This window comes from Nyctibius grandis, chromosome 1, assembly GCF_013368605.1.
Source record: "Nyctibius grandis isolate bNycGra1 chromosome 1, bNycGra1.pri, whole genome shotgun sequence".
Taxonomy (NCBI): Eukaryota; Metazoa; Chordata; class Aves; order Nyctibiiformes; family Nyctibiidae; genus Nyctibius; species Nyctibius grandis.
In genome coordinates this window covers 22,871,824-22,891,813 of record NC_090658.1, presented here as the reverse complement: position 1 = coordinate 22,891,813, position 19,990 = coordinate 22,871,824, and the positions used below count along the sequence as shown (strand labels likewise).

The following is a 19,990-nucleotide window of genomic DNA, read 5'->3' as shown; positions in this document are numbered from 1 at the left end:
ACAAATAGTTTTTTTTTCTTTTAAAGATCTCTGGGGGAGCATTTGAGTGTGGAAAGCCAACACAGAAATATCAAGGTACAACCAAAAAAAAAAAATTGGTAAGCGGTGAAAATTTGGTCACTATTTTCTTTTCAGTTTCTCATTTCATGCATGTGTCATAAATTCTACTTACAATACAGTAAGAAAAAATAAATATGTAGATAAAATCACTAATGATACTTAACAGGAACACACTGTAAAAGAAATATGACACAAGACCATTATATGTATAGTGAAGGACATAATTACACAAGTTTAACTTATTCAGTAGTCCGCTGTTTTCCCAAGCTGCAGTTCTGTTGTTCTAGATTACAATATACATTAACTAGTTATGGCATCAACTGTATGACCAAAGGCAAAATATTAAGTTGCTTAAGTATTCTGCTTATTCTGTCAAATGAAGATAAAAGTACTTCCTAACTTCATAAAGGTATTGTGAGGATAAATACATTAAATATTAAAAGACAGGCAGACAGTTGTGTGATAGAGGTCCCCCATACATTTAACAATACAATCACATGTTCAAAATCATGTTATAGCAGCTCAGCAAAATACTGTTCAATGCAGTCTCCACTGCTGACCAAATGAATCACTTAGCCCTGGGGAATCTTCTTCAGGTAGAACTCATTTTTATAAAATTTTACAAAGGTGACTTAAGAAAAAGTGTTTTACCTTATGATGGGAGCAGGCAAACAACGAGCCCAGGATCAGCTACGGCAGTTCAGCTGCCAAGCAGCAACTTGTTAACTCGCCATAACTCAATCATGTTCAATTGTTTGCCCACAGCCTCGGGCTACAGACAGACATTTGGTCTGCTAACAACTGCGCCAGATGAAGACATTACTATCCCAAGCTATTTGTTATCACACATCTGCTGGAGATTATCATCTCCACAGCTCTGCCGGAGGAAGAAATCATGTGAGCGCTCCCTAATATGGTTTGTACAAAACCAGCCAATTTAATTTAAATAGGTGAGTTGAGCTAACCAGGCTGGTTTTGCCCGAAGCATATTAAAAAATGCAAACAAAAAAACTTCTTCACTGGCAAAAGAGTAGAGAATGAAAACAAGCAGCTGGAAGAATTAACACCTTTAAGCAGTGTAGCTGGATTGGGGAGGGGACTGTTCCTGTCCTAATGCAGAGAGATAATGTAAACAGAGAACTTTTTCATGGCTATATAGGAGAAATAAATGAAACTTCTAAACCAGTATTATTTAGTACTGTTTATATAATTTAAATAATTAATGGGAAAACTACATATTTGTAGATTACAGCTGATCTGTAAAAGTAGCATTAATATATATTTTTAAATGTGTCAAATACAGAAGATCATGTGTTGAACTGTATCAGCATAATATAATCTATCCAGGTTCTAAGTTTTGTGGTGAAGGACTGTCCCCCTCCTTAACATTTGGTTCATCAGTAGCCATATCAACAGTTCTCAACAATCTGATTTTCTTGCCACTAATAGAAGTTCATGTTAGTTTATACAGGATTGGCTCATTATTATTAATTTTGACAGAAGAAACCTAACACAAGCAACCCAATACAGTAAAGCTCACCCAGAAAGTATCAGTATTATTTCACCACAAAGAAACAGCTGCAGACCACTGCTGTGCTTAAGAGCTCCACACCTTTCTGATGTATTTACACAGTAAATTATTCCACAAGTCACTGATCTAATGTCATATGGGTATTTACATATTGTCTACATGCTGAGACAAGAACTGTGTTCAGTCATCCAAAAGGGGTAAGAAAAGTCGAGGCAAGAATAGAAAAATGTGTGTATATACATATCTCATATACATATGAAAACCAGAAAAAAAGGTCTTCCAGAACAGCAAACAAAAAAGATACTCCCACAAGAAACACAGTTGTGTGAAAACTATACAAAGAAAGACCCAGAGAAATTCAGCCTTGCAATAAAAGCAGATTAAACCGTATTCTGGATAAGTACAGCAATTTCATAGAATGTCCAACACCTACCCACTGCTGCTGTTCTATCACGGCATTTAGCAACAAACAGTAAGACAATATAAGGTCACAGCCATTACTTTTTGTATGCCTCTCTTTAAGGGGGTTACTCATCTGAATTACCTTGATGTTGCATGTGTTAAACCATAATAGTTTAACACATGCAAGAACTAATTTAGAGTCAATTTTAGAAAGGTTCAGACTTTCAGGTGTGAGTAAACACTTGCAATTCAACAGAAGATTTAACTGCATATGCATGTAGTGCACCAAAATAAAGATTTACTACAATGTTACTTAATTCTGTAACTTAACCTTGTGACATTTGACTGGTAGCACTGTAGTTTAGTGGGTTTTAAGTATTTGGGCACATGCAAAAATCTAAATGAGATTTCCATTTTAAGATTTCATACACAGTAATGAAGATACACATTTGCAACTAAGGTGATGTTCACTGTTCTATTAACTCTGTGAACAATATTTGCTACTAAAACAGTGATTTCGATAGGTACCTTGTTAAGCAGAAACATTTTGCTTCTCTGTGTTATCTAGTGAAACTAAGATTAACCCTTCTGGTAGAAGAGATAACTTAAAAATAAGTCATAGCAAAATCAGCCTTCAATATTAACCAGAGATAAATCTGACATATGTCACTACGCACCATGTATTTCATTTGTAACCAACAGAAAAACAGAGAAATTGTCCTGAATTGAATGAGGATAGGCAGTATGAACATACAAGTAGATGAACTATGTATTTGTCATATGTTGTTCCTATATATCTGAAATTTAATCTCTGTTTTAGTTGTAAAAGTTTTTTATAAAAAGCAAAAATACTAGGTTACAGAACACTTAAACTACAGGAAGAAGGTAGTCACCAGACATGCTATTGGCCTGAGAGAAAAAAATGTTTGCACATTGTGCAAATTAAATTCTTATTTTCAGCAGCTAAACTGTAGCAAGAATGTTAAAATTTGTTCAATATATGTCTTGTAAATAAGATGTATATGACTCAATATTCTAAGGCAGCAGATGGCCTGTTAAAAATATCATTTTCATAGAAGTTTGAGAAGATGAATGACCAACAATTGTATAACCAATCTTTTAGAGCATGTAACCAGAACTTGTATACGATGCAACAGATTCATATTTAATATAAATTTTTTTGAAAGAAGCATTGGTCTCCCTTTCCAAGTAATGATTAAAGCAAATGTTTAACAACATTAAAAACTTATTTCAGGATGACCGCATATATATTAAAAGACAAGTGCCTGAAAGGCAACTGTCTCACTCAAAACCCACAGTATTACATAGTGATATAAATCTATTATAACTTTTTTCAAAAAGTAATTTGATAGCACATTGTCATCTTTACAGAATAACATAAAAATTGTGTAAGGTGTTATGCATAGCAAGGGAAACATTTCTGTAGTTTCTCATTTTAAAAAATACTAGAATTAAAATAATAATTCAGCAGAAGAGATTCAGCAGGTAACATGTACATAAAAAACCCTCCAGAACAGACTCTTAGACCAGTGCCCACCAGTTCAGTGTTGAATTTTTTGTGTTTTGAGGGGGAGGAAAGAAGCTGGAGGATAGAACTAGATTTGTTTTTAGTAAGTCTTCACAATGAAATGTTTATTGGGAAAATATAAGAACAATTTAAGTATCACAGTATTTGAGTTATCTTCTTGATTTCAAAAGCATGTATGCACATAATGGTAATTTTATACATTTTCAGCACTTAACTTATATGTCAGAAGCACAAACCTTACTTTGGCATCCATTTAATTCTCCTGTTTACTAAAGAGATTAAGTTTAGTAAGTGTATTTGGATATAGCCACCATTAAAGTCTAATACTGGTATTTTAGGCAAAGATTATGCCATATAAAATAAATTATTGAAAGTAAATCACAAAAAAACAGAAGACCTCTGAAAATACCCCAAAAGAACAGTGTCATTTCTTATATAAAAATTTGAGAGTTAAGAAATCAACAAATTCATAAACAGTATTAATGACAGCTGCGGCATTAACTTACCTGCTAGCTGTTTTTACAGAGCTGTTCTTCTTGTGTCCTCTCTCTGATCGGTTATCTCGCAAGAGTTGAAGCTATTAAAAAAAAAACGTTGAGAAATCTCACAAGCAATGCTTTTGTTTGCTTTTTAGAGATGTTACCCTGACAATGCCATTCCTTCCTGTCTTGAGCAATCTTTCAATAGTTTTCAACCAAGACTCTAAAAGAAATGGACATCCAAGAACTTTACAATAATAGTTGATATTTCAAGATATTCCAGCAATTTAAAAATTCCTAAATAATTGAAAATGTAAAAATTAAAGCATTCTCAAAGCATATTAGAAAGGCATGCAATTCAATTTCACAATTACCTGTAAAATTTTACAATTTTCACAATTTCAATTTAAATTTTCAAAATTGAATACTGAAAACTGTTCGAGACCACTTAAACTACAAAAAACTATTCACATTGGCACTTGTATGTAAGCAGTTATGAAACTGTTACAAACTCTTCTAAGCCTCAGGAGCTTTTGTAATTTGAAAGTTGCAGAATCAACAAAAACACAGTATTAAAGCTTCCCATAATAGTGGGGAAGTAGGAATAATGAAGGATTCATTTAATTGAAATAGTGACTCAGAATCTGGAACAAGCTCTGAATTACTCTAATTTTAGACAAATAAAGGAAGACAAGACTCAGAAGTCTATTTCCAGCATTATGATATTTGTCAGGATGAGTAAAGTGGCAGTAACAGTAAAAAATGACTATCGAAAAGTTACACTAAAGAAACTAAAACTAGACAGTATAAAAAATACAAATGCTACTTGAAACTAATCATATATTGAAGAAAGACTGTTTAGAAACAGACGACAGGTGAATGGATCTACTATTTACAGCAAACACATTTAAAAGTCCACTGGAAATGAGGAAATGATGAAATTTATGACTTGGCCAACCGCACCTTGATGTTGAACATGAGCATGGACTAAAAAAGAAATGACACCTTTCTATACAATTACATTTGATTAATTTTTCCCCAACTCTCTATAGCTTGCTTCTTGTATATGGAATGCTCCTTGTCATTTCAACTATCTAGTTCTCAGATGCAGTAAAATAGTACAGTCTGGTTTTAAAAGGCAATCTGAAGGATACATAAAGGTAAGGCACCTTATTCTGACATATTTCTGCAAAATATTTTTTTCATTTTCTGAACATCAACAAATTAGAGCACTTAAAATTTGTATTTAAGTGTAGTCACAATTTTTACCATCATGACGTTCATACAATTTCATGACCAAGCTAAGAACAGTCTCACTATTATTAATATTCTCTGGCTGAGAAGTAAATTGTAGTTATAGCATGTACAAATACAGATCACCTGCCAGACTTTAAATTTGGCTAGTTAATTACTTGTATTCTAACATAATAACTTCAGCTCCAGAAATTAATTAAAAGAGAAAGTAGTAAACCCATGCAACCAATAGTCATACACTACGGATCTTCACAAATTTAGTGAGAATTTTATAGGCTATCAAAATTGTCATAATTACATTGCACCATCATTCTAATTTCTTTTACTTGTCTAAAAAAAATATAACCCATTACGTGCCAGTAGCACCTATATTATTTGATGACATTAGCTTTACTTCACAATTCATTAGTCATCTGCAAGTTACAAATACAGTGAACTTCGGAGAAGCTCTGAAAACACAGCTTTTAGGAAATACGAAATAAACACGTAAAATTTAAAATTAATTCAAATCTACTATTATCTGAGAAAAATGAATTAATTTGTCATTATATACGAGCTAAGCAGACATTTCTCATGCTCTATGCTGAATGGATATTGCCAGTATGTATGATGTGGGTTAATGTATTTCTCAGCATGGAAATTTCCATACTGTTTTAAGCTTAGGATATTTTGAAGAAGTAAACAGTACTTCTTCAGTTAACTATTCTGTTATGTGAGACAATCAATAAAAAAATCCAATTAAAAAAAAAAATCACTCAAACTCATTCTAATCTAGCAAATTTGACTACTTATAGCATCAAAATTTCAGGAATAGGATAAAGATTAGCCCAAAAGAACTTTTAATCATGGTTAACTAAGACAAAAAGCATGCTCATATTTAAAATGCTCTCTTTTATGTGCTGCTTCTACTAGGAAATGTGCTTCAAAACAATGACAGTTAAACGCGAATCTCATAAAGCCACTTATTTAGATGTTAAGTGTCAGTCAGCTTACTGCAACATGTTAGAAGTTCACAATTTACAGCTAAAACTGTACTATTTTTTATGCACTCCATCAGTTTTGGGCAAGTAATATAACTTTGAGAGATTCGGCTTGCTCTGGAGTTCAAAAGAAGGGGGAGGGGACAGGAACGAGTATATACTGATTTCAACTATGACTTACTGGAGCTATGAGTGTTCATGATGAATCATCCTAAGATGAACCCTTCAAAGATTCTATAGATCTTATTTCCTTTTGAAGTTTCAAATCTATTTAAATTTGTAAATGATTAGCAAACTGGCACAGATCTAATGAAATTAACTGTGTAATATAAATTTTTACCAACTTAAAAAATGTACTATGGAATTTTAGTCTTAAATTCCAATGCATTGATGATATATTCAGCTACTTTTACTGAATAGTTGAAGTTAACTATACATTTATGAAATGAAACCAGACTTATTTTCACATTTTATAGTTCTTGGACAGTATGTTCTGTTTAGACCTTACTGCCATCCATAAAGAAAGGTATTCCTCCATGTCTGAAGAAATGCTAAAGTGCCATGTTGCTAATCAAATATTAAACACATCTTCACATTCCCTCAACCGCTACTCTAGGCTTGGACCTCCCTAGGCACTACATTGTAGGGGCTCAGCAGATAAACTAGGAGATATTTTCACCAGTATCTGCATCATGATGGAGATTTAACAGTTCCTTTTTCACTGCTGTGGTCGTTTTAACCAATGACATGCAGAAAAAAAGAATTGAAGATCCTGTAGAAGCCTGTCCGCTCTTGTCACTGTTCTGTATTTCTTGATTTTGTGAGTCAAATGTTTTGCTTTCCAGCATTTTGAGAAATGCAACATTTGAAGATACCATGATTAACAAAACCATTAAAAAAAAAATCCCAGACTTTTCATTTAACCTGTTAAAACTCAAAGATACTTAACTGAAATTAAGTGACTAATTAAAGATTTTTAATTAAGGGACCTTTTGAAATGCACTGCTGTTAATATGTTTCCTTACAAGAAAATATGAAATCACACCTGCTTATTTCTTAAAATATTAGCCCACTACCTCTGGAGTAGAGGCAGTTAAATTCCTTTATACATCTCAAGCAAACTGTTCTTGATCAAAGCAGTTCTTACCTGGCTATGTTCCTTCCTAGCCCCAGGGCTAAACCAGTGGCTGTGGGAGGAAAAGAAAAGACAGGTTTAACAATACAACTAACAAAGCACATGCTGTCATATGACCAGTCTGTGCGTGCTTTTGGGTATTTTATTGTCTGCCAGGAAAATACAGCCTTTGGCTATGCTTTATTTTAATGGGATATTTTTATTGAACTCTCTAAGTCTGTAACAGTTTTGAAAGAATGCACCACGGATTTCTGAGTAGCTACTGGCTTTATAGGTAATTATATTTTGTCAAACAAGCTAAAATACTATAGTATATTAAAATACTATCATTTATATAATGCATGTGCTATAAATAAAAGTAATTCCATATTTAGCACTGAAGTGTTACTTATTAATCATTATAGATGAAAAGATTTTTAGGTACTGAGAACTACCTGGTAGCTGTTAATGTATTATTTCACAAACTGAGGCCTGAGTTTGAATCTAAAGTGAAATTCAAAGTCCGTAAATTCAGTGGCTTCATATCTCCATACAATTGCACAATTTTGACTATTGGCAGCCTTATTTCATAGAGATGAAAACTGGGACTAAGACGTTGCCATGCAGGGACAAGAACTCACAACATGACTTTTCCCTCAATAGCAATAAAAGCATATTAATACTGGTTCACATACACACTGTGATCACAGAGAACTGAATTAACATCTCAATGTATCTGTAGTAATCATTATACAAACATAGGGCAAATCTTGATACTTGCAAAATAAAAAGGAGAAGGAAAAAACAGTCAAAACAATGAGGATCTGAAATTACATATAGTACCTACATATTACTCATGTAAGGAAGCAATAGGTTTTGGGCAAAGGATAAAATAATTCCATGCATTATAATATCGCACAAAAAGACCATCACATTATCTGCTATTATGCTTGTAAGTTCCTCTAGAAGTATAACCAAAGATTATAAGCTTAAGCCAGTCACGCTTTTTCTGAAGTAGTTGAATTCAATAAGGTTTACTCTCATTTTTTCCCCCAAAGCAGCCACATAATGACACTAAAATTTTTATTTTTATTAATATAGAAGAAGCAGATTCCATGGAATTGTCTGGTCTAAATTACTCTTATTTTAAGTACAAATCTGAAAGTATTGTGGCTTTTTGTCACTCACTTCTTGTGAGTTTGCTGATGAGCAGTCAACCCTCTCATTCTTGTACACAAGACCAGCTGTCAACAAAAACAGCATACCGCTAACTCCTTTTTCTATTTTTAAGGTGGTTAAGGAAAAGAAGTTGGAAAGGAAAAAAGAATGACAGCAATAAAGTTAAAAGTATACCTTGAGATAAAAATTAGTAGACATTTATATATTTTGGACATGAAACGTTCATCAACTTCACCAAATAGTTCAAAATCTGAGGAAAACGGGGAGATTTCATGCACACACAACTTTGATGTTGGCAGCGGATGAAAGAAAAACCATCACATTTGTGAGTGACCCAACAAATAAGGTCACAAACATCCAGAAGCTGATAAGAAATATAATGGGCTAGATCTAAATTCCACATAGGTAAGTGTCTTGTCTCTGACCAGTGTCAACATCAAACACTCAAGGAGGAGCAGCAAACTGGGATATCCTCCTCCACGTAAACTCTGATGGTTTCTGGCAAATCAGTGGATTACAGACTAAATTGTTAGTAAAATGTATTTGTATTGAAAAAAATATATCAAAGTAATTTGGATGCATCTCATATTTAGACAATAAAAACCCTTCATAAAGAATAAGGCCTCTTGTCATGAGAAAGTGATATTCACATCACACTGATTTTTATGATTTTGTCCATTCACTTAATCACAGTATTATTTATTTGTTTTATTAAAATAAACAGAAGTACAACCCATAAAATAGCAGTTGAATTCCTTTAGGAAAAAAATAACTTATGAAATCACAACCTCTTTAGTTAACACACACATCAGTAAGTTATGGGGTGGAAAAGAAGTGGATTAGTAGCATAAAACAGTTGGTACTGAGGATCTGATGTTTGTAGTATATGTGCTTTTGCAAGTTTTGTTTTAAACTGTGGATGCTACACCTAGCAGCAGTTAGAACATACAATGTATCCTCAAATATATTATTTCCTAATCATGTGTGTCTATGTTTTAGATTTCTCATTTGGAAAATAGAGGAAAATTTAATCTCCTTATTGTAACTATTCAAAAGAGATAACCAAGAAATAATGCCGCTAAATGCTGTCAGCTGAACAGAGTAAGTTTACAGTAATGGTACACTGGAGTAACTAAATGAACTGAATTACATTCCCTATTTACATGTGTCTAAACAATTAATTCAATGTCTTTTTGTGGAATTTATGATAACCTTCTTCCTTACATGATACATCATGTTTCAGACTCAAAGACATTATGCCTGTTTATTTTCATATACTCAAGCTTGGCATTTCTGAATTTCCCTTTAGAGAAAAACAAAGCAGGTCTTTTTAAACAATCCGTATTTGGCATCTAGCCTTAAAAAGTGTTGCATTTTAGGAAAGCATGTACTTAGCAAGTTAATAAAAACACATTTACAAAGCACTGAACGTCATGTTTCATTAAGAAACATAAAATGAATTACAAAGGATTATAAATATTATTATTAAATAAAGGTCATTATGTAACCAAGCTGAGGCCCTCTTATCATATGTTTGTACAGTTGTAAAACGTGGCTTTGGGACAGAGGTACTACTGTAAAGCAAACAATAATAAAAAGTTATAACTCCCATCACTGATACTCACTCATGGTGAAGAGAATCCTGGGATAAGTGAACCGTTTTCCTGCTACCACCTGGTCCTGGAGTTATCTAATGGAAAAAAGTAGGGAAAAAAAGTCTTTGAATAATGGTGAAGCATATGCACACAGGGATTTTTTGTTAAGAAAACATATCACAAATATTAAATACAAAATACAGACAGTATACTAGATTCAGTAAATGCAATTAGCAGTATCTGCAATTTTTAAGTTAAGTCTGAGTGCAGAAAGTGCTATACAAGATTTACCCAAATCCTTCGTGTGTAATTCTGATTGGATGTCAGAGTTGAGACATTTACAGATGTCAGGGGCCTAAGTTACTTTTGAAAAGTCCATGAAGCACTTTATCTCCGAAAAATGGAAGTTAGATGCTTTGAAAATCATGTTCAACATACTACCCTTATTTATGGATAATACGGCGATAAATTTATTAAAAAATGCTCCCAACCTTTGTATCCCAGCATAAAGCTTTTGAAATTCAAGTTGATGTGGGATAGAAAGCAAAGATAAAATAATTTTTACCACTCTGTACTGTGGTCCTTGTCCAGTGCTTTATATACACTGAAAACAAAAATACGTAATATGCTCAATTTAAGAATGGTCTTAAGAATGCATGATAGCACACGCAGACTTTTGCAGATGATGATATTCTGGTATTGCTCAAGAATGCATTCAAACAGCTTTATTTTTATTTTTAGAATCTCTTTAATTTGTCTACACATGTAGATAGGTAAAAGCAGAAGAATAAGAGACCACCTGATGAAACTCGTGCTTGAAGAACCAGAGCAGAAGCAAACCATTCCTGTCAGAAAGAATGCAGGAACAAATTTTCAGTTCCTTGGAGATAGTTTTATAGTCAGTAGATGACCAGAGGTGGGAATGAAGGCAGATGTTCTGCCAGTTTTTGAAGGAGACCACAAAAACTCAATGATAATACATTTATATGTCTCAGGCTTGCCAAAAGTACGTAAGTAGTAGATTCACAGGTAAAAGCAGTCTACTCTTTATTAAAAGAACAATGCGCCTAACTTTTAGAGAAAAATAGCCCTATTCATCTGGTGTCATGATGGAGAAAAGCCAGAGCACAGTCAGACCTCCAGGTCTGGAAAACTTTCAAAGAACACTCACTGAATAATTTGAAAGCTCCATGCAGTTAAAGTATTCGACCAAAATCTGTTTCTTTGACCTGAAGAATGATGTCACTCGGGGCTGAACTGAGAAACCCTAAAGTGTTGTCACTTTTCTGGCTGATGGTGATTCAAAAAAATTGGTAATACCTTACTGCAGAAAAATCTATGCAAACATACAAATCCCTAGTAGAGGAAACCATGGCAGCTACAGGGGAGAACAGCACCTACTGCTTTACCCGCTTTTGGAATTTATTGTTTTACTACACTTATTAAGGTCTTACATAGCCACATGATAATAATAAAACAGTGACCAAACGTTGGTTTTGCAATGTCATAGTTCACCTAATAATAAGAACAAGAAATGCCAATTCACAAAGACAGAACTAGGAATGTGAACATGTATTTTAATATGTAATTTCTAAATTTTAAGATTAATAACTAAACTGTTACTTTAACACTATAGGTAAACATGTAGCTCAGGCTCTTGAGAGTTACATCCTGCATCAATCTCAGAATGAGGTTTTCATGCTATTCCAGTGGGCATCCCTGGAATATAGTAATCCATTTTCTACACTGTGGCTATAAGAAAAGCCGACTGTGCCTATGTCATGCTTTGTTAGAGGTTCATGATCACATTATCTCATGGTGGACCTGACACTTTTATTCAGTTTACAGTATGTTCTGTGTACAGGCAACTTATTTCCTTTGCCAGGGCTGCTGACAACCTTTTCCACACTATATTAATCTTGTTTACAGACTTTATCTTGGTACAAATATCAGAAAACCGAACTTTTTATCTCAGGGAGAAAATAAACAACATGTTGACAGAAGCAAAAGCTATTTTCTGGACTAAAATTGGTTGTTTACCTGCAGCCATACTTATGGAAACAAGTTTAAGTTTCCAGCTTACTCAAAATACATAATCTGAAATTTAATAAGCAAGGAAATTTCAAGAAAAATCACCTGATAAATTGCCAGGTTTAAAATAATATATAAGCCACAGAAGTATGTTTTTCCACTAATTTATATGAGAATATGAACTTGCTTGGAATAAAGTTACAACTGAACACAAAGTACACTGCTCAGGTTTCTCTTGCATACCCCAGATAGCTTCAGTTACCAAGAAGCCACAGAATATTTATAAAACTAAACTCATAATGCATACATATAGGTCTTTGTATAGAATGAAATGCTGATTGTTGTAAGATTCACAATATGGTAATGCAAATGAATTCCTATTTGCAAAACTCATCTAGGGTGTAAAAAGCCAAAATAAAACCTATTGCCCATTTTCATCTGCTAACGCACTATTAGAAAAATCTACTCCAAAGATCTGCTGAATCTCCACAGAAGAGAGAGACGATTGCTCCAGAAAGTGGCAGCAGATTGCAGGACACTAAAATCAAAACAAATAGCCTCTCAACTGTTCATGCAAAAAAAAAAAATGCACAGTTATCTACTATTGTTTTAGGTAATGAAATCCCAGCGCACCAGAAGAAATCAGGGGGTAAAGTAAGTACTAGTTTTCCACTGAACAAACAGCACTGAAGGTTTGCACAACTAAGTTTTTGTTTTTGTTTTTTTTTTTTTTTCAACTGAATGTATGCTAGTGTGCATGTCTGAGTGCACACGTGTATCAGGGAATCGGAATTGCTGTGATGGGAGTGTTTAGAAGACTGACAGATAGGCCTGTTTTAAACTTTAAACCAAGTTCATTCACTAATAACACTCTTCTCGGTAATGGTCAATCCTTACACACTATTAAACATCCTCCTTATATACATAAGAGTGTTAGTTTTTAACACTTGTATGCTAAACTAGCTGTGAATATACAATATCATAGAGCTGATACTGTATAGTTAGCACTGATGGATAAGATCCTTGATGGTTCTTAGTCACATGGGTCAAGGTGACCAGGACTGAGCACCTGAGAAAAGATGTTAGAGTTGAAGTGGGCTCCTCTTCCTTCTCATCAAATTCTCCTTGCTTATGTCTGATGTCTTTATGTTACTGTTCCCTCTGAAAAATTGAGGGAGGGGATGCCTTCTCTTTTTTTTTTGTAACAAACACCTGAGCCATGGGCAAATTAACTGCAATCTGAAAAAAGCACATTTTGATAATAAGTGCTGCAGACTACTTTTGCCACATGCTTTACAGGAAAAAATGCAGCAGATTTTTTTCTAATATAAATATAGTAATATTTTTTTCAAAAATTTTGACAGATAAACTGTTGGGAAAAAGCGCCACGGCACGCTTTAAAGTTCATACACAACATGAACAGAATTCTGGCTTCAAAAGTTTCTTCCTATGAGACATTAAAATGCCTAGGAAATGCCCAATAACCTCTTTCAAGCTTTTTAGCAGTATATTTAATAGTCTGTTTCTAGAAGTCACACTACCCCATAACCGAACATAATCACACTCATACTAGAACTTAGGTAACTATAAATAAGATAAAAAGTGGCAGTATTCCTAACTCTCTCCTCTAATTAAGAATAGCAGCTCTACCTGAAGGGGGCCTACAGGGAAGCGGGAGAGGGGCTTTAAACAAGGGCAAGTAGTGACAGGACGAGGGGGAATGGTTCTAAACTGAAAGAGGGTAGATTTAGATTAGATATTAGGAAGAAATTCTTTACTGTGAGGGTGTTGAGACACTGGAACAGGTTGCCCAGAGAAGCTGTAGATGCCCCTCCCCTGGCAGTGTTTAAGGCCAGGTTGGATGAGGCTGTGAGCAACCTGGTCTAGAGGAAAGGTGCCCCTGCCCATGGCAGGGGGGTTGGAACTAGATGATCTTTAAGGTCCCTTCCAACCCAAACCATTCTATGATTCTATGTAGCAAATGACCAGAAATGATGTCCTAGAGGATAAGGAACAAAAAGTACAAAAGAAATATCATGGGTCTTCACACAGTCCAACTGTGTTGCAATCTGTACTGTGATTTAGTTGCATAAGGCAGCAAAATAAGTAGGAGTGTAAAGGGGAGCTAGGGAAACCTTTGAGCCTCCTTGCTTGTCATCCTCCTCCTGTGCAAAGTCTCTCCAGCAACACATTGCACAAGAGATACTGTAATCTACAGTTGATATAACTGTTTTAATATGAATCAAGTTTAAGGTCATCTTTGGAACTCCTAATTTCTTCTGGCTTCAAGTCCTTTTACCACTGTGTCCTGGTTTGGCTCAAACCAGGCCAAATAGTCTTAGAGAACCCAAGGTCACTGCTTACGAGTAAAGAGCCGAAGGGGGTTGTACCTGCAGGGAGTAGTGGACGGGGCAGGTGACCCAGGATTGACCAGCAAGGTATTCCATCCCATACATGTCATTCTCACTTTCCTGTTTATCATTAACCCACTGCCTCCTGGAGGTGGGGCCCAGGAGGGAGGGGCCCTCCTGTCTCCCACTGATTGGTACCAGCTTTGCCAAATCTCCAGTTAAAAGCCTGCAGGTGTGATGGCAGTGGAGCTTTTGCATTTTGCCCTCTGCCCGTGCTGGGTGGAGCTATTGCATTTTGCCCTCTGCCCGTGCTGGGTGGAGCTACTGCATTTTCCCTTCTGTCTGTGCTGGGGGGAGGTACTGCCTTTTCCCCTCTGCCTGTACTGGGGGGAGCAACTCTGCCTGAGGAGGATTTCCAAGCTCTGATCTTGGTTTTGTACATATTTGTATATATTTGGTTATTTCTATTATTATTGTTATTATATTTTTTCATTATTATAGTTTATTAAAACTGTTTTAACTTTTCAACCCATAAGTCTCTCTCCCTTTTCCCTTTCCCTTTCCCTTAGCGGGGGGGGAGAGGGTTAACAGAGAGCATCTGCCACTGGGTTAATAGCCAGCCCAGCTTTAAACCGTGACAGATTTATTGGTGCCCAACGTGGGGCTCGAGAGAAGCTCCAACAGGTTGCTCTGATAAGTTGAATCCTGGCTCTGGTGGGAGGAGACCCAGAGAGCTCAGCTGAGAGAATATCAGATTTCTTCCTTTGAGATTTAGGAGGGGTTGGAAAGTTAAAACAGATAGTGAAGATGGTGATGTCATTTTTGAATGCTGTGTTATCTCATCTTTTTATGGAGTTTCTTTCACAGTTGAGTATTGCAATGATGCCTTACCTGCCGTGGGCACTGTGTTATTGCTTGCTTATTATGAATGTTTACATGCAGTTTAGCAGTGGGCGCTGGTTGAAATGTATTGTTTTGGTATGGGGTTTGATACTGATTTATGCTGTGATAAACTGGGCAGTTAATATTCCGATCTCTTATCTCTATGACACAATGACGGGCAGCTTTAATCACGAATCAGTAGCAGCAACTTCATTTGCACGCTCCAGGCGTCCTTTAGCTGATTCTGTTAATGATTACACTTCCAGTTTTACTTCAGGAAATAGCACCTTCTCCTTTTCTGCCAAGCTGATTCCACTAGATTTTGCGAAATTAGGATGGTGCTGTCTAGGTGGCATGTTTTTATTTTTGTTTGTCCTGAATGTGTTTCTGATGTGGGATAAGATTAAATATCGGTGCAGGGACAGTTGTAGGTGTTATGCAGCCACCTCAGATCCTACAGTGTGTACTGCTGCTACAGCCACTAAAACCACTGAAACCTCAGCAGCCTGTACCACAGCTGCTACACCCCCCAAGATGGCCACTGCAGCTACTCAGACTCTCAGCACTCCCAAGACAGCCACTGCATCTACTCAGACTCCAGCATCTATCGAATCTGTACCAATTGCTCCTGTAACCAGGAAGAAATACCAAAAGAAATCAGCTCGTGAAGAGAAGGATGATGACTCGGAGCCTTCTAAGGCAGAGCCATCATATGACCCAGGTGAGGGCCCTTCTCAGGCAGAGTTAGGGCCTGACACAGATGGGGGTTTCCTCGATCATCCTTTTAAAGCAGACCCATCACAGAAGAAAGGTCCTTCTAAAGCAGAACTATCACAAGAGGAGGACTCGGATGTAGAGACAACCTACCACTCCTTATCCCTGAAGGACCTGAGAAATATAAGGAAAGACTTCAGCCGTTATGACGGTGAACCTATTATTACCTGGTTGCTCCGATGCTGGGATAATGGGGCAGACAGCATGCAATTAGATGGCAGAGAAGCCAGACAGTTGGGATCCCTGTCCAGAGATGGTGGTATTGATAAGGCGCTCGCAAGAAAGTCAAACACTGTCAGTCTCTGGAGGCGACTCTTGTCAGCTGTAAAGAGCAGGTATCCCTATAAAGATGATGTTATGAGTCACCTAAGCAAATGGACCACTATAGAAAAAGGTATTAACTACCTTAGAGAACTGGCTGTGCAAGAGATCATTTATAGACACCCACGGGAAGTTGTAGATCCTGTAGATCCTGATGAAGTGGAATGCAACCGATCCATGTTCCGGAAGGTTGTGAAGAATGCTCCACCGACATATACCCATACATTGTCAATATTAGTATGGGGAGAAGATGATATGGCACGATCTAGTGTGGGCGAAATGGCTAACTGTATGCGACAGTATGAAGATAGTATTTCTTCCCCACTGCAGGCACGCATCTCGGCTGTGGAAAAACTGACTAAGGACAACAAGGACTCATTTAAACAACTGTCAGACAAACTGTCCATGATCGAGAATAAACTTGACTCTCTACCTACACAGGCGCGCGTTGCAGCCGTTAGGAGAAAACGCTCTCCTACAGGACCAGCTCAAAGGAAACGGAACACTTCACGAGGTATCCTGTGGTTTGCCCTGTGTGGTTATGGGGAGGACATGAGCAGATGGCATGGACAACCTACCAGTACCCTACAGGCACGAGTACGTGAGTTGCAAGCTAAAAGAAATACCAGAGAGAATTTTTCTAGAAGGATGGCTGCTCCAGTTACCAGTGAGCAGGACCCCAGTCAGGGTAGATGGGCCTCAAATTCCTTTTTCCCAAGTGTGAATAGGAGAAATGAAGGTCCAGTCCCTGTGAGCAGCACGAATCCATTTCTTAATTAGGGGGGCCCTGCCTCCAGCCAGGTGGAGGAGAGGGACAACCGAGTTTATTGGACTGTGTGGATTCGATGGCCTGGTACATTAAAACCACAAAGGTATCGAGCCCTGGTAGACACTGGTGCACAGTGCACCCTAATGCCATCGGATCATAAAGGGACAGAATCTATCAGTATTTCAGGAGTAACAGGAGGATCTCAAGTGTTATCTGTATTGGAGGCCGAAGTGAGCCTAACTAAAAATGAATGGAAAAAGCACCCCATTGTGACTGGCCCAGAAGCTCCGTGCATCCTTGGCATAGACTACCTCAAGAGAGGGTATTTTAAGGACCCAAAAGGGTACAGATGGGCCTTTGGTATAGCAGCTGTAGAGACTGAGGACATTAAACAGCTGTCTACCTTGCCTGGCCTCTCAGAAGATCCTTCTGTTGTGGGGTTGCTGAAGGTTGAAGAACAACAGGTGCCAATTGCTACTGCCACGGTGCACCGATGACAATATCGCACCAATCGAGACTCCCTGATCCCCATTCATAAACTGATTAGACAATTAGAAAATCAAGGAGTGATTGGCAAGACTCGCTCACCCTTTAATAGCCCTTGGACCAGTCCGTACGGGACAAGATGTTAAAAATGTGCTCTACACTGCAGCTGGGGACAATGGTCCTACCTGGAGCCTCTGGCAGAAAGTACCAGGGGAGACTCGAGGTCGACCCCTAGGATTTTGGAGTCGAGGATACAAGGGTTCCGAGGCCAATTACACCCCAACTGAAAAAGAGATACTGGCAGCATATGAAGGAGTTAGAGCTGCTTCAGAGGTAATTGGTACTGAAGCACAACTTCTCCTAGCACCTCGATTACCAGTACTAGGCTGGATGTTCAAGGGTAAGGTTCCCACTACCCATCATGCATCACTACCCATGATGCGACGTGGAGTAAATGGATTGCATTAATTACGCAGAGGGCTCGAATAGGAAACCCTAATCGCCCAGGAATCTTAGAAGTGATCATGGACTGGCCAGAAGGCAAAGACTTCGGAATGCCACCAGAAAAGGAGGTGACACGTGCTGAAGAAGCCCCACCATATAATGAACTACCAGAGGATGAGAAGCAGTATGCCCTGTTCACCGATGGATCCTGCCGTCTTGTAGGAAAGCATCGGAAGTGGAAAGCTGCTGTATGGAGTCCTATACGACGAGTCACAGAAGCCACAGAAGGACAAGGTGAATCAAGTCAATTTGCAGAAGTAAAAGCCATCCAGCTGGCTTTAGACATTGCTAAACGAGAAAAGTGGCCAAGGCTGTATGTTTATACTGACTCATGGATGGTGGCAAATGCCTTGTGGGGGTGGTTAAAGCAGTGGAAGCGAAGCAACTGGCAGCGCAAAGGGAAACCTATTTGGGCTGCTGAATTGTGGCAAGATATTGCTGCTCGGCTCGAGAAACTAGTTGTGAAGGTACGTCATGTAGATGCCCACGTACCTAAAAGTCGGGCAACTGAGGAACATCGAAACAACCAACAAGCGGATCAAGCTGCTAAAGTGTTCCAAATAGATTTGGACTGGGAACATAAAGGTGAACTATTTTTAGCTCGGTGGGCTCATGACACTTCAGGTCATCAAGGGAGAGATGCAACATACAGATGGGCTCGTGACCGAGGGGTGGACTTAACCATGGACTCTATTGCACAGGTTATCCATGATTGTGAAACATGCGCCGCAATTAAGCAAGCCAAACGGTTAAAACCTTTGTGGTATGGGGGGCAGTGGTTGAAATATAAATATGGGGAGGCCTGGCAAATTGACTATATCACACTCCCTCAAACCCGCCAGGGTAAACGCTATGTGCTTACCATGGTGGAGGCGACCACCGGATGGTTGGAAACATACTCTGTGCCCCATGCCACTGCCCGGAACACTATTCTGGGCCTCGAAAAGCAAATCTTGTGGCGACACGGCACGCCAGAGAGAATTGAGTCGGACAATGGGACTCATTTCAAAAACAGTCTCATAGACAACTGGGCCAAAGAGCATGGCATTGAATGGGTATATCACATCCCCTATCATGCACCAGCCTCTGGGAAAATTGAACGGTATAATGGGCTGTTAAAAACTACCCTGAAAGCAATGGGGGGTGGAACCTTTAAAAACTGGGATAAACATCTGGCACAAGCTACCTGGTTAGTTAACACCAGGGAATCTATCAATCGAGCTGGCCCTGCTCAGTCAGACCTTCTACATACAGTAGAAGGAGATAAAGTCCCGGTGGTGCATGAAAGGAATCTATTGGGAAAAACTGTCTGGATTCTTCCTGTAACGGGCAAAGGTAAACCCATTCGTGGGATTGCTTTTGCTCAGGGACCTGGATGTACTTGGTGGGTGATGTTGCAAGATGGTGAAGTCCGATGTGTCCCTGAAGGTGATCTGATTCTGGGTGAGACTACTTAAGTCTGAACTGCATGTTGTTGCTGCATAAGTGTCTTTTAGGTTAAGACAGTGGTGATGAGACCGGAGCTAGCTTCATCAAGTGGCGTCCAGTAACCTCCTCGAGTCTGACATCTTTAACCTGCAACCCGTGGGCACGAACCATGACAAAAGAGAGACTGCTAGCCAGAAAGACTGCTGAGAGACTGCTAACCAGATGGAAACCCACAATCCTGAACCAAATGAACTTGATGGACTTTTTGCATAAAGATGAATCATAGACTAGTGATATGTAT

General features: G+C 37.8%; 1 protein-coding gene across 1 annotated transcript in view; it reads right to left on the bottom strand.

Moving 5' to 3' along the window:
• Positions 1-19,990, bottom strand: part of GPATCH2 (G-patch domain containing 2) — a 140,029-nt gene that overhangs the window by 28,126 nt on the left and 91,913 nt on the right. Inside the window, exons 6-8 of the mRNA XM_068409266.1 lie at positions 10,174-10,238; positions 7,403-7,442; positions 4,049-4,119 (exon numbers count right to left, since the gene is read on the bottom strand). Of these exons, the coding sequence (XP_068265367.1) occupies positions 4,049-4,119; positions 7,403-7,442; positions 10,174-10,238 (176 nt within the window). The remainder of the gene's footprint in view (positions 1-4,048; positions 4,120-7,402; positions 7,443-10,173; positions 10,239-19,990) is intronic.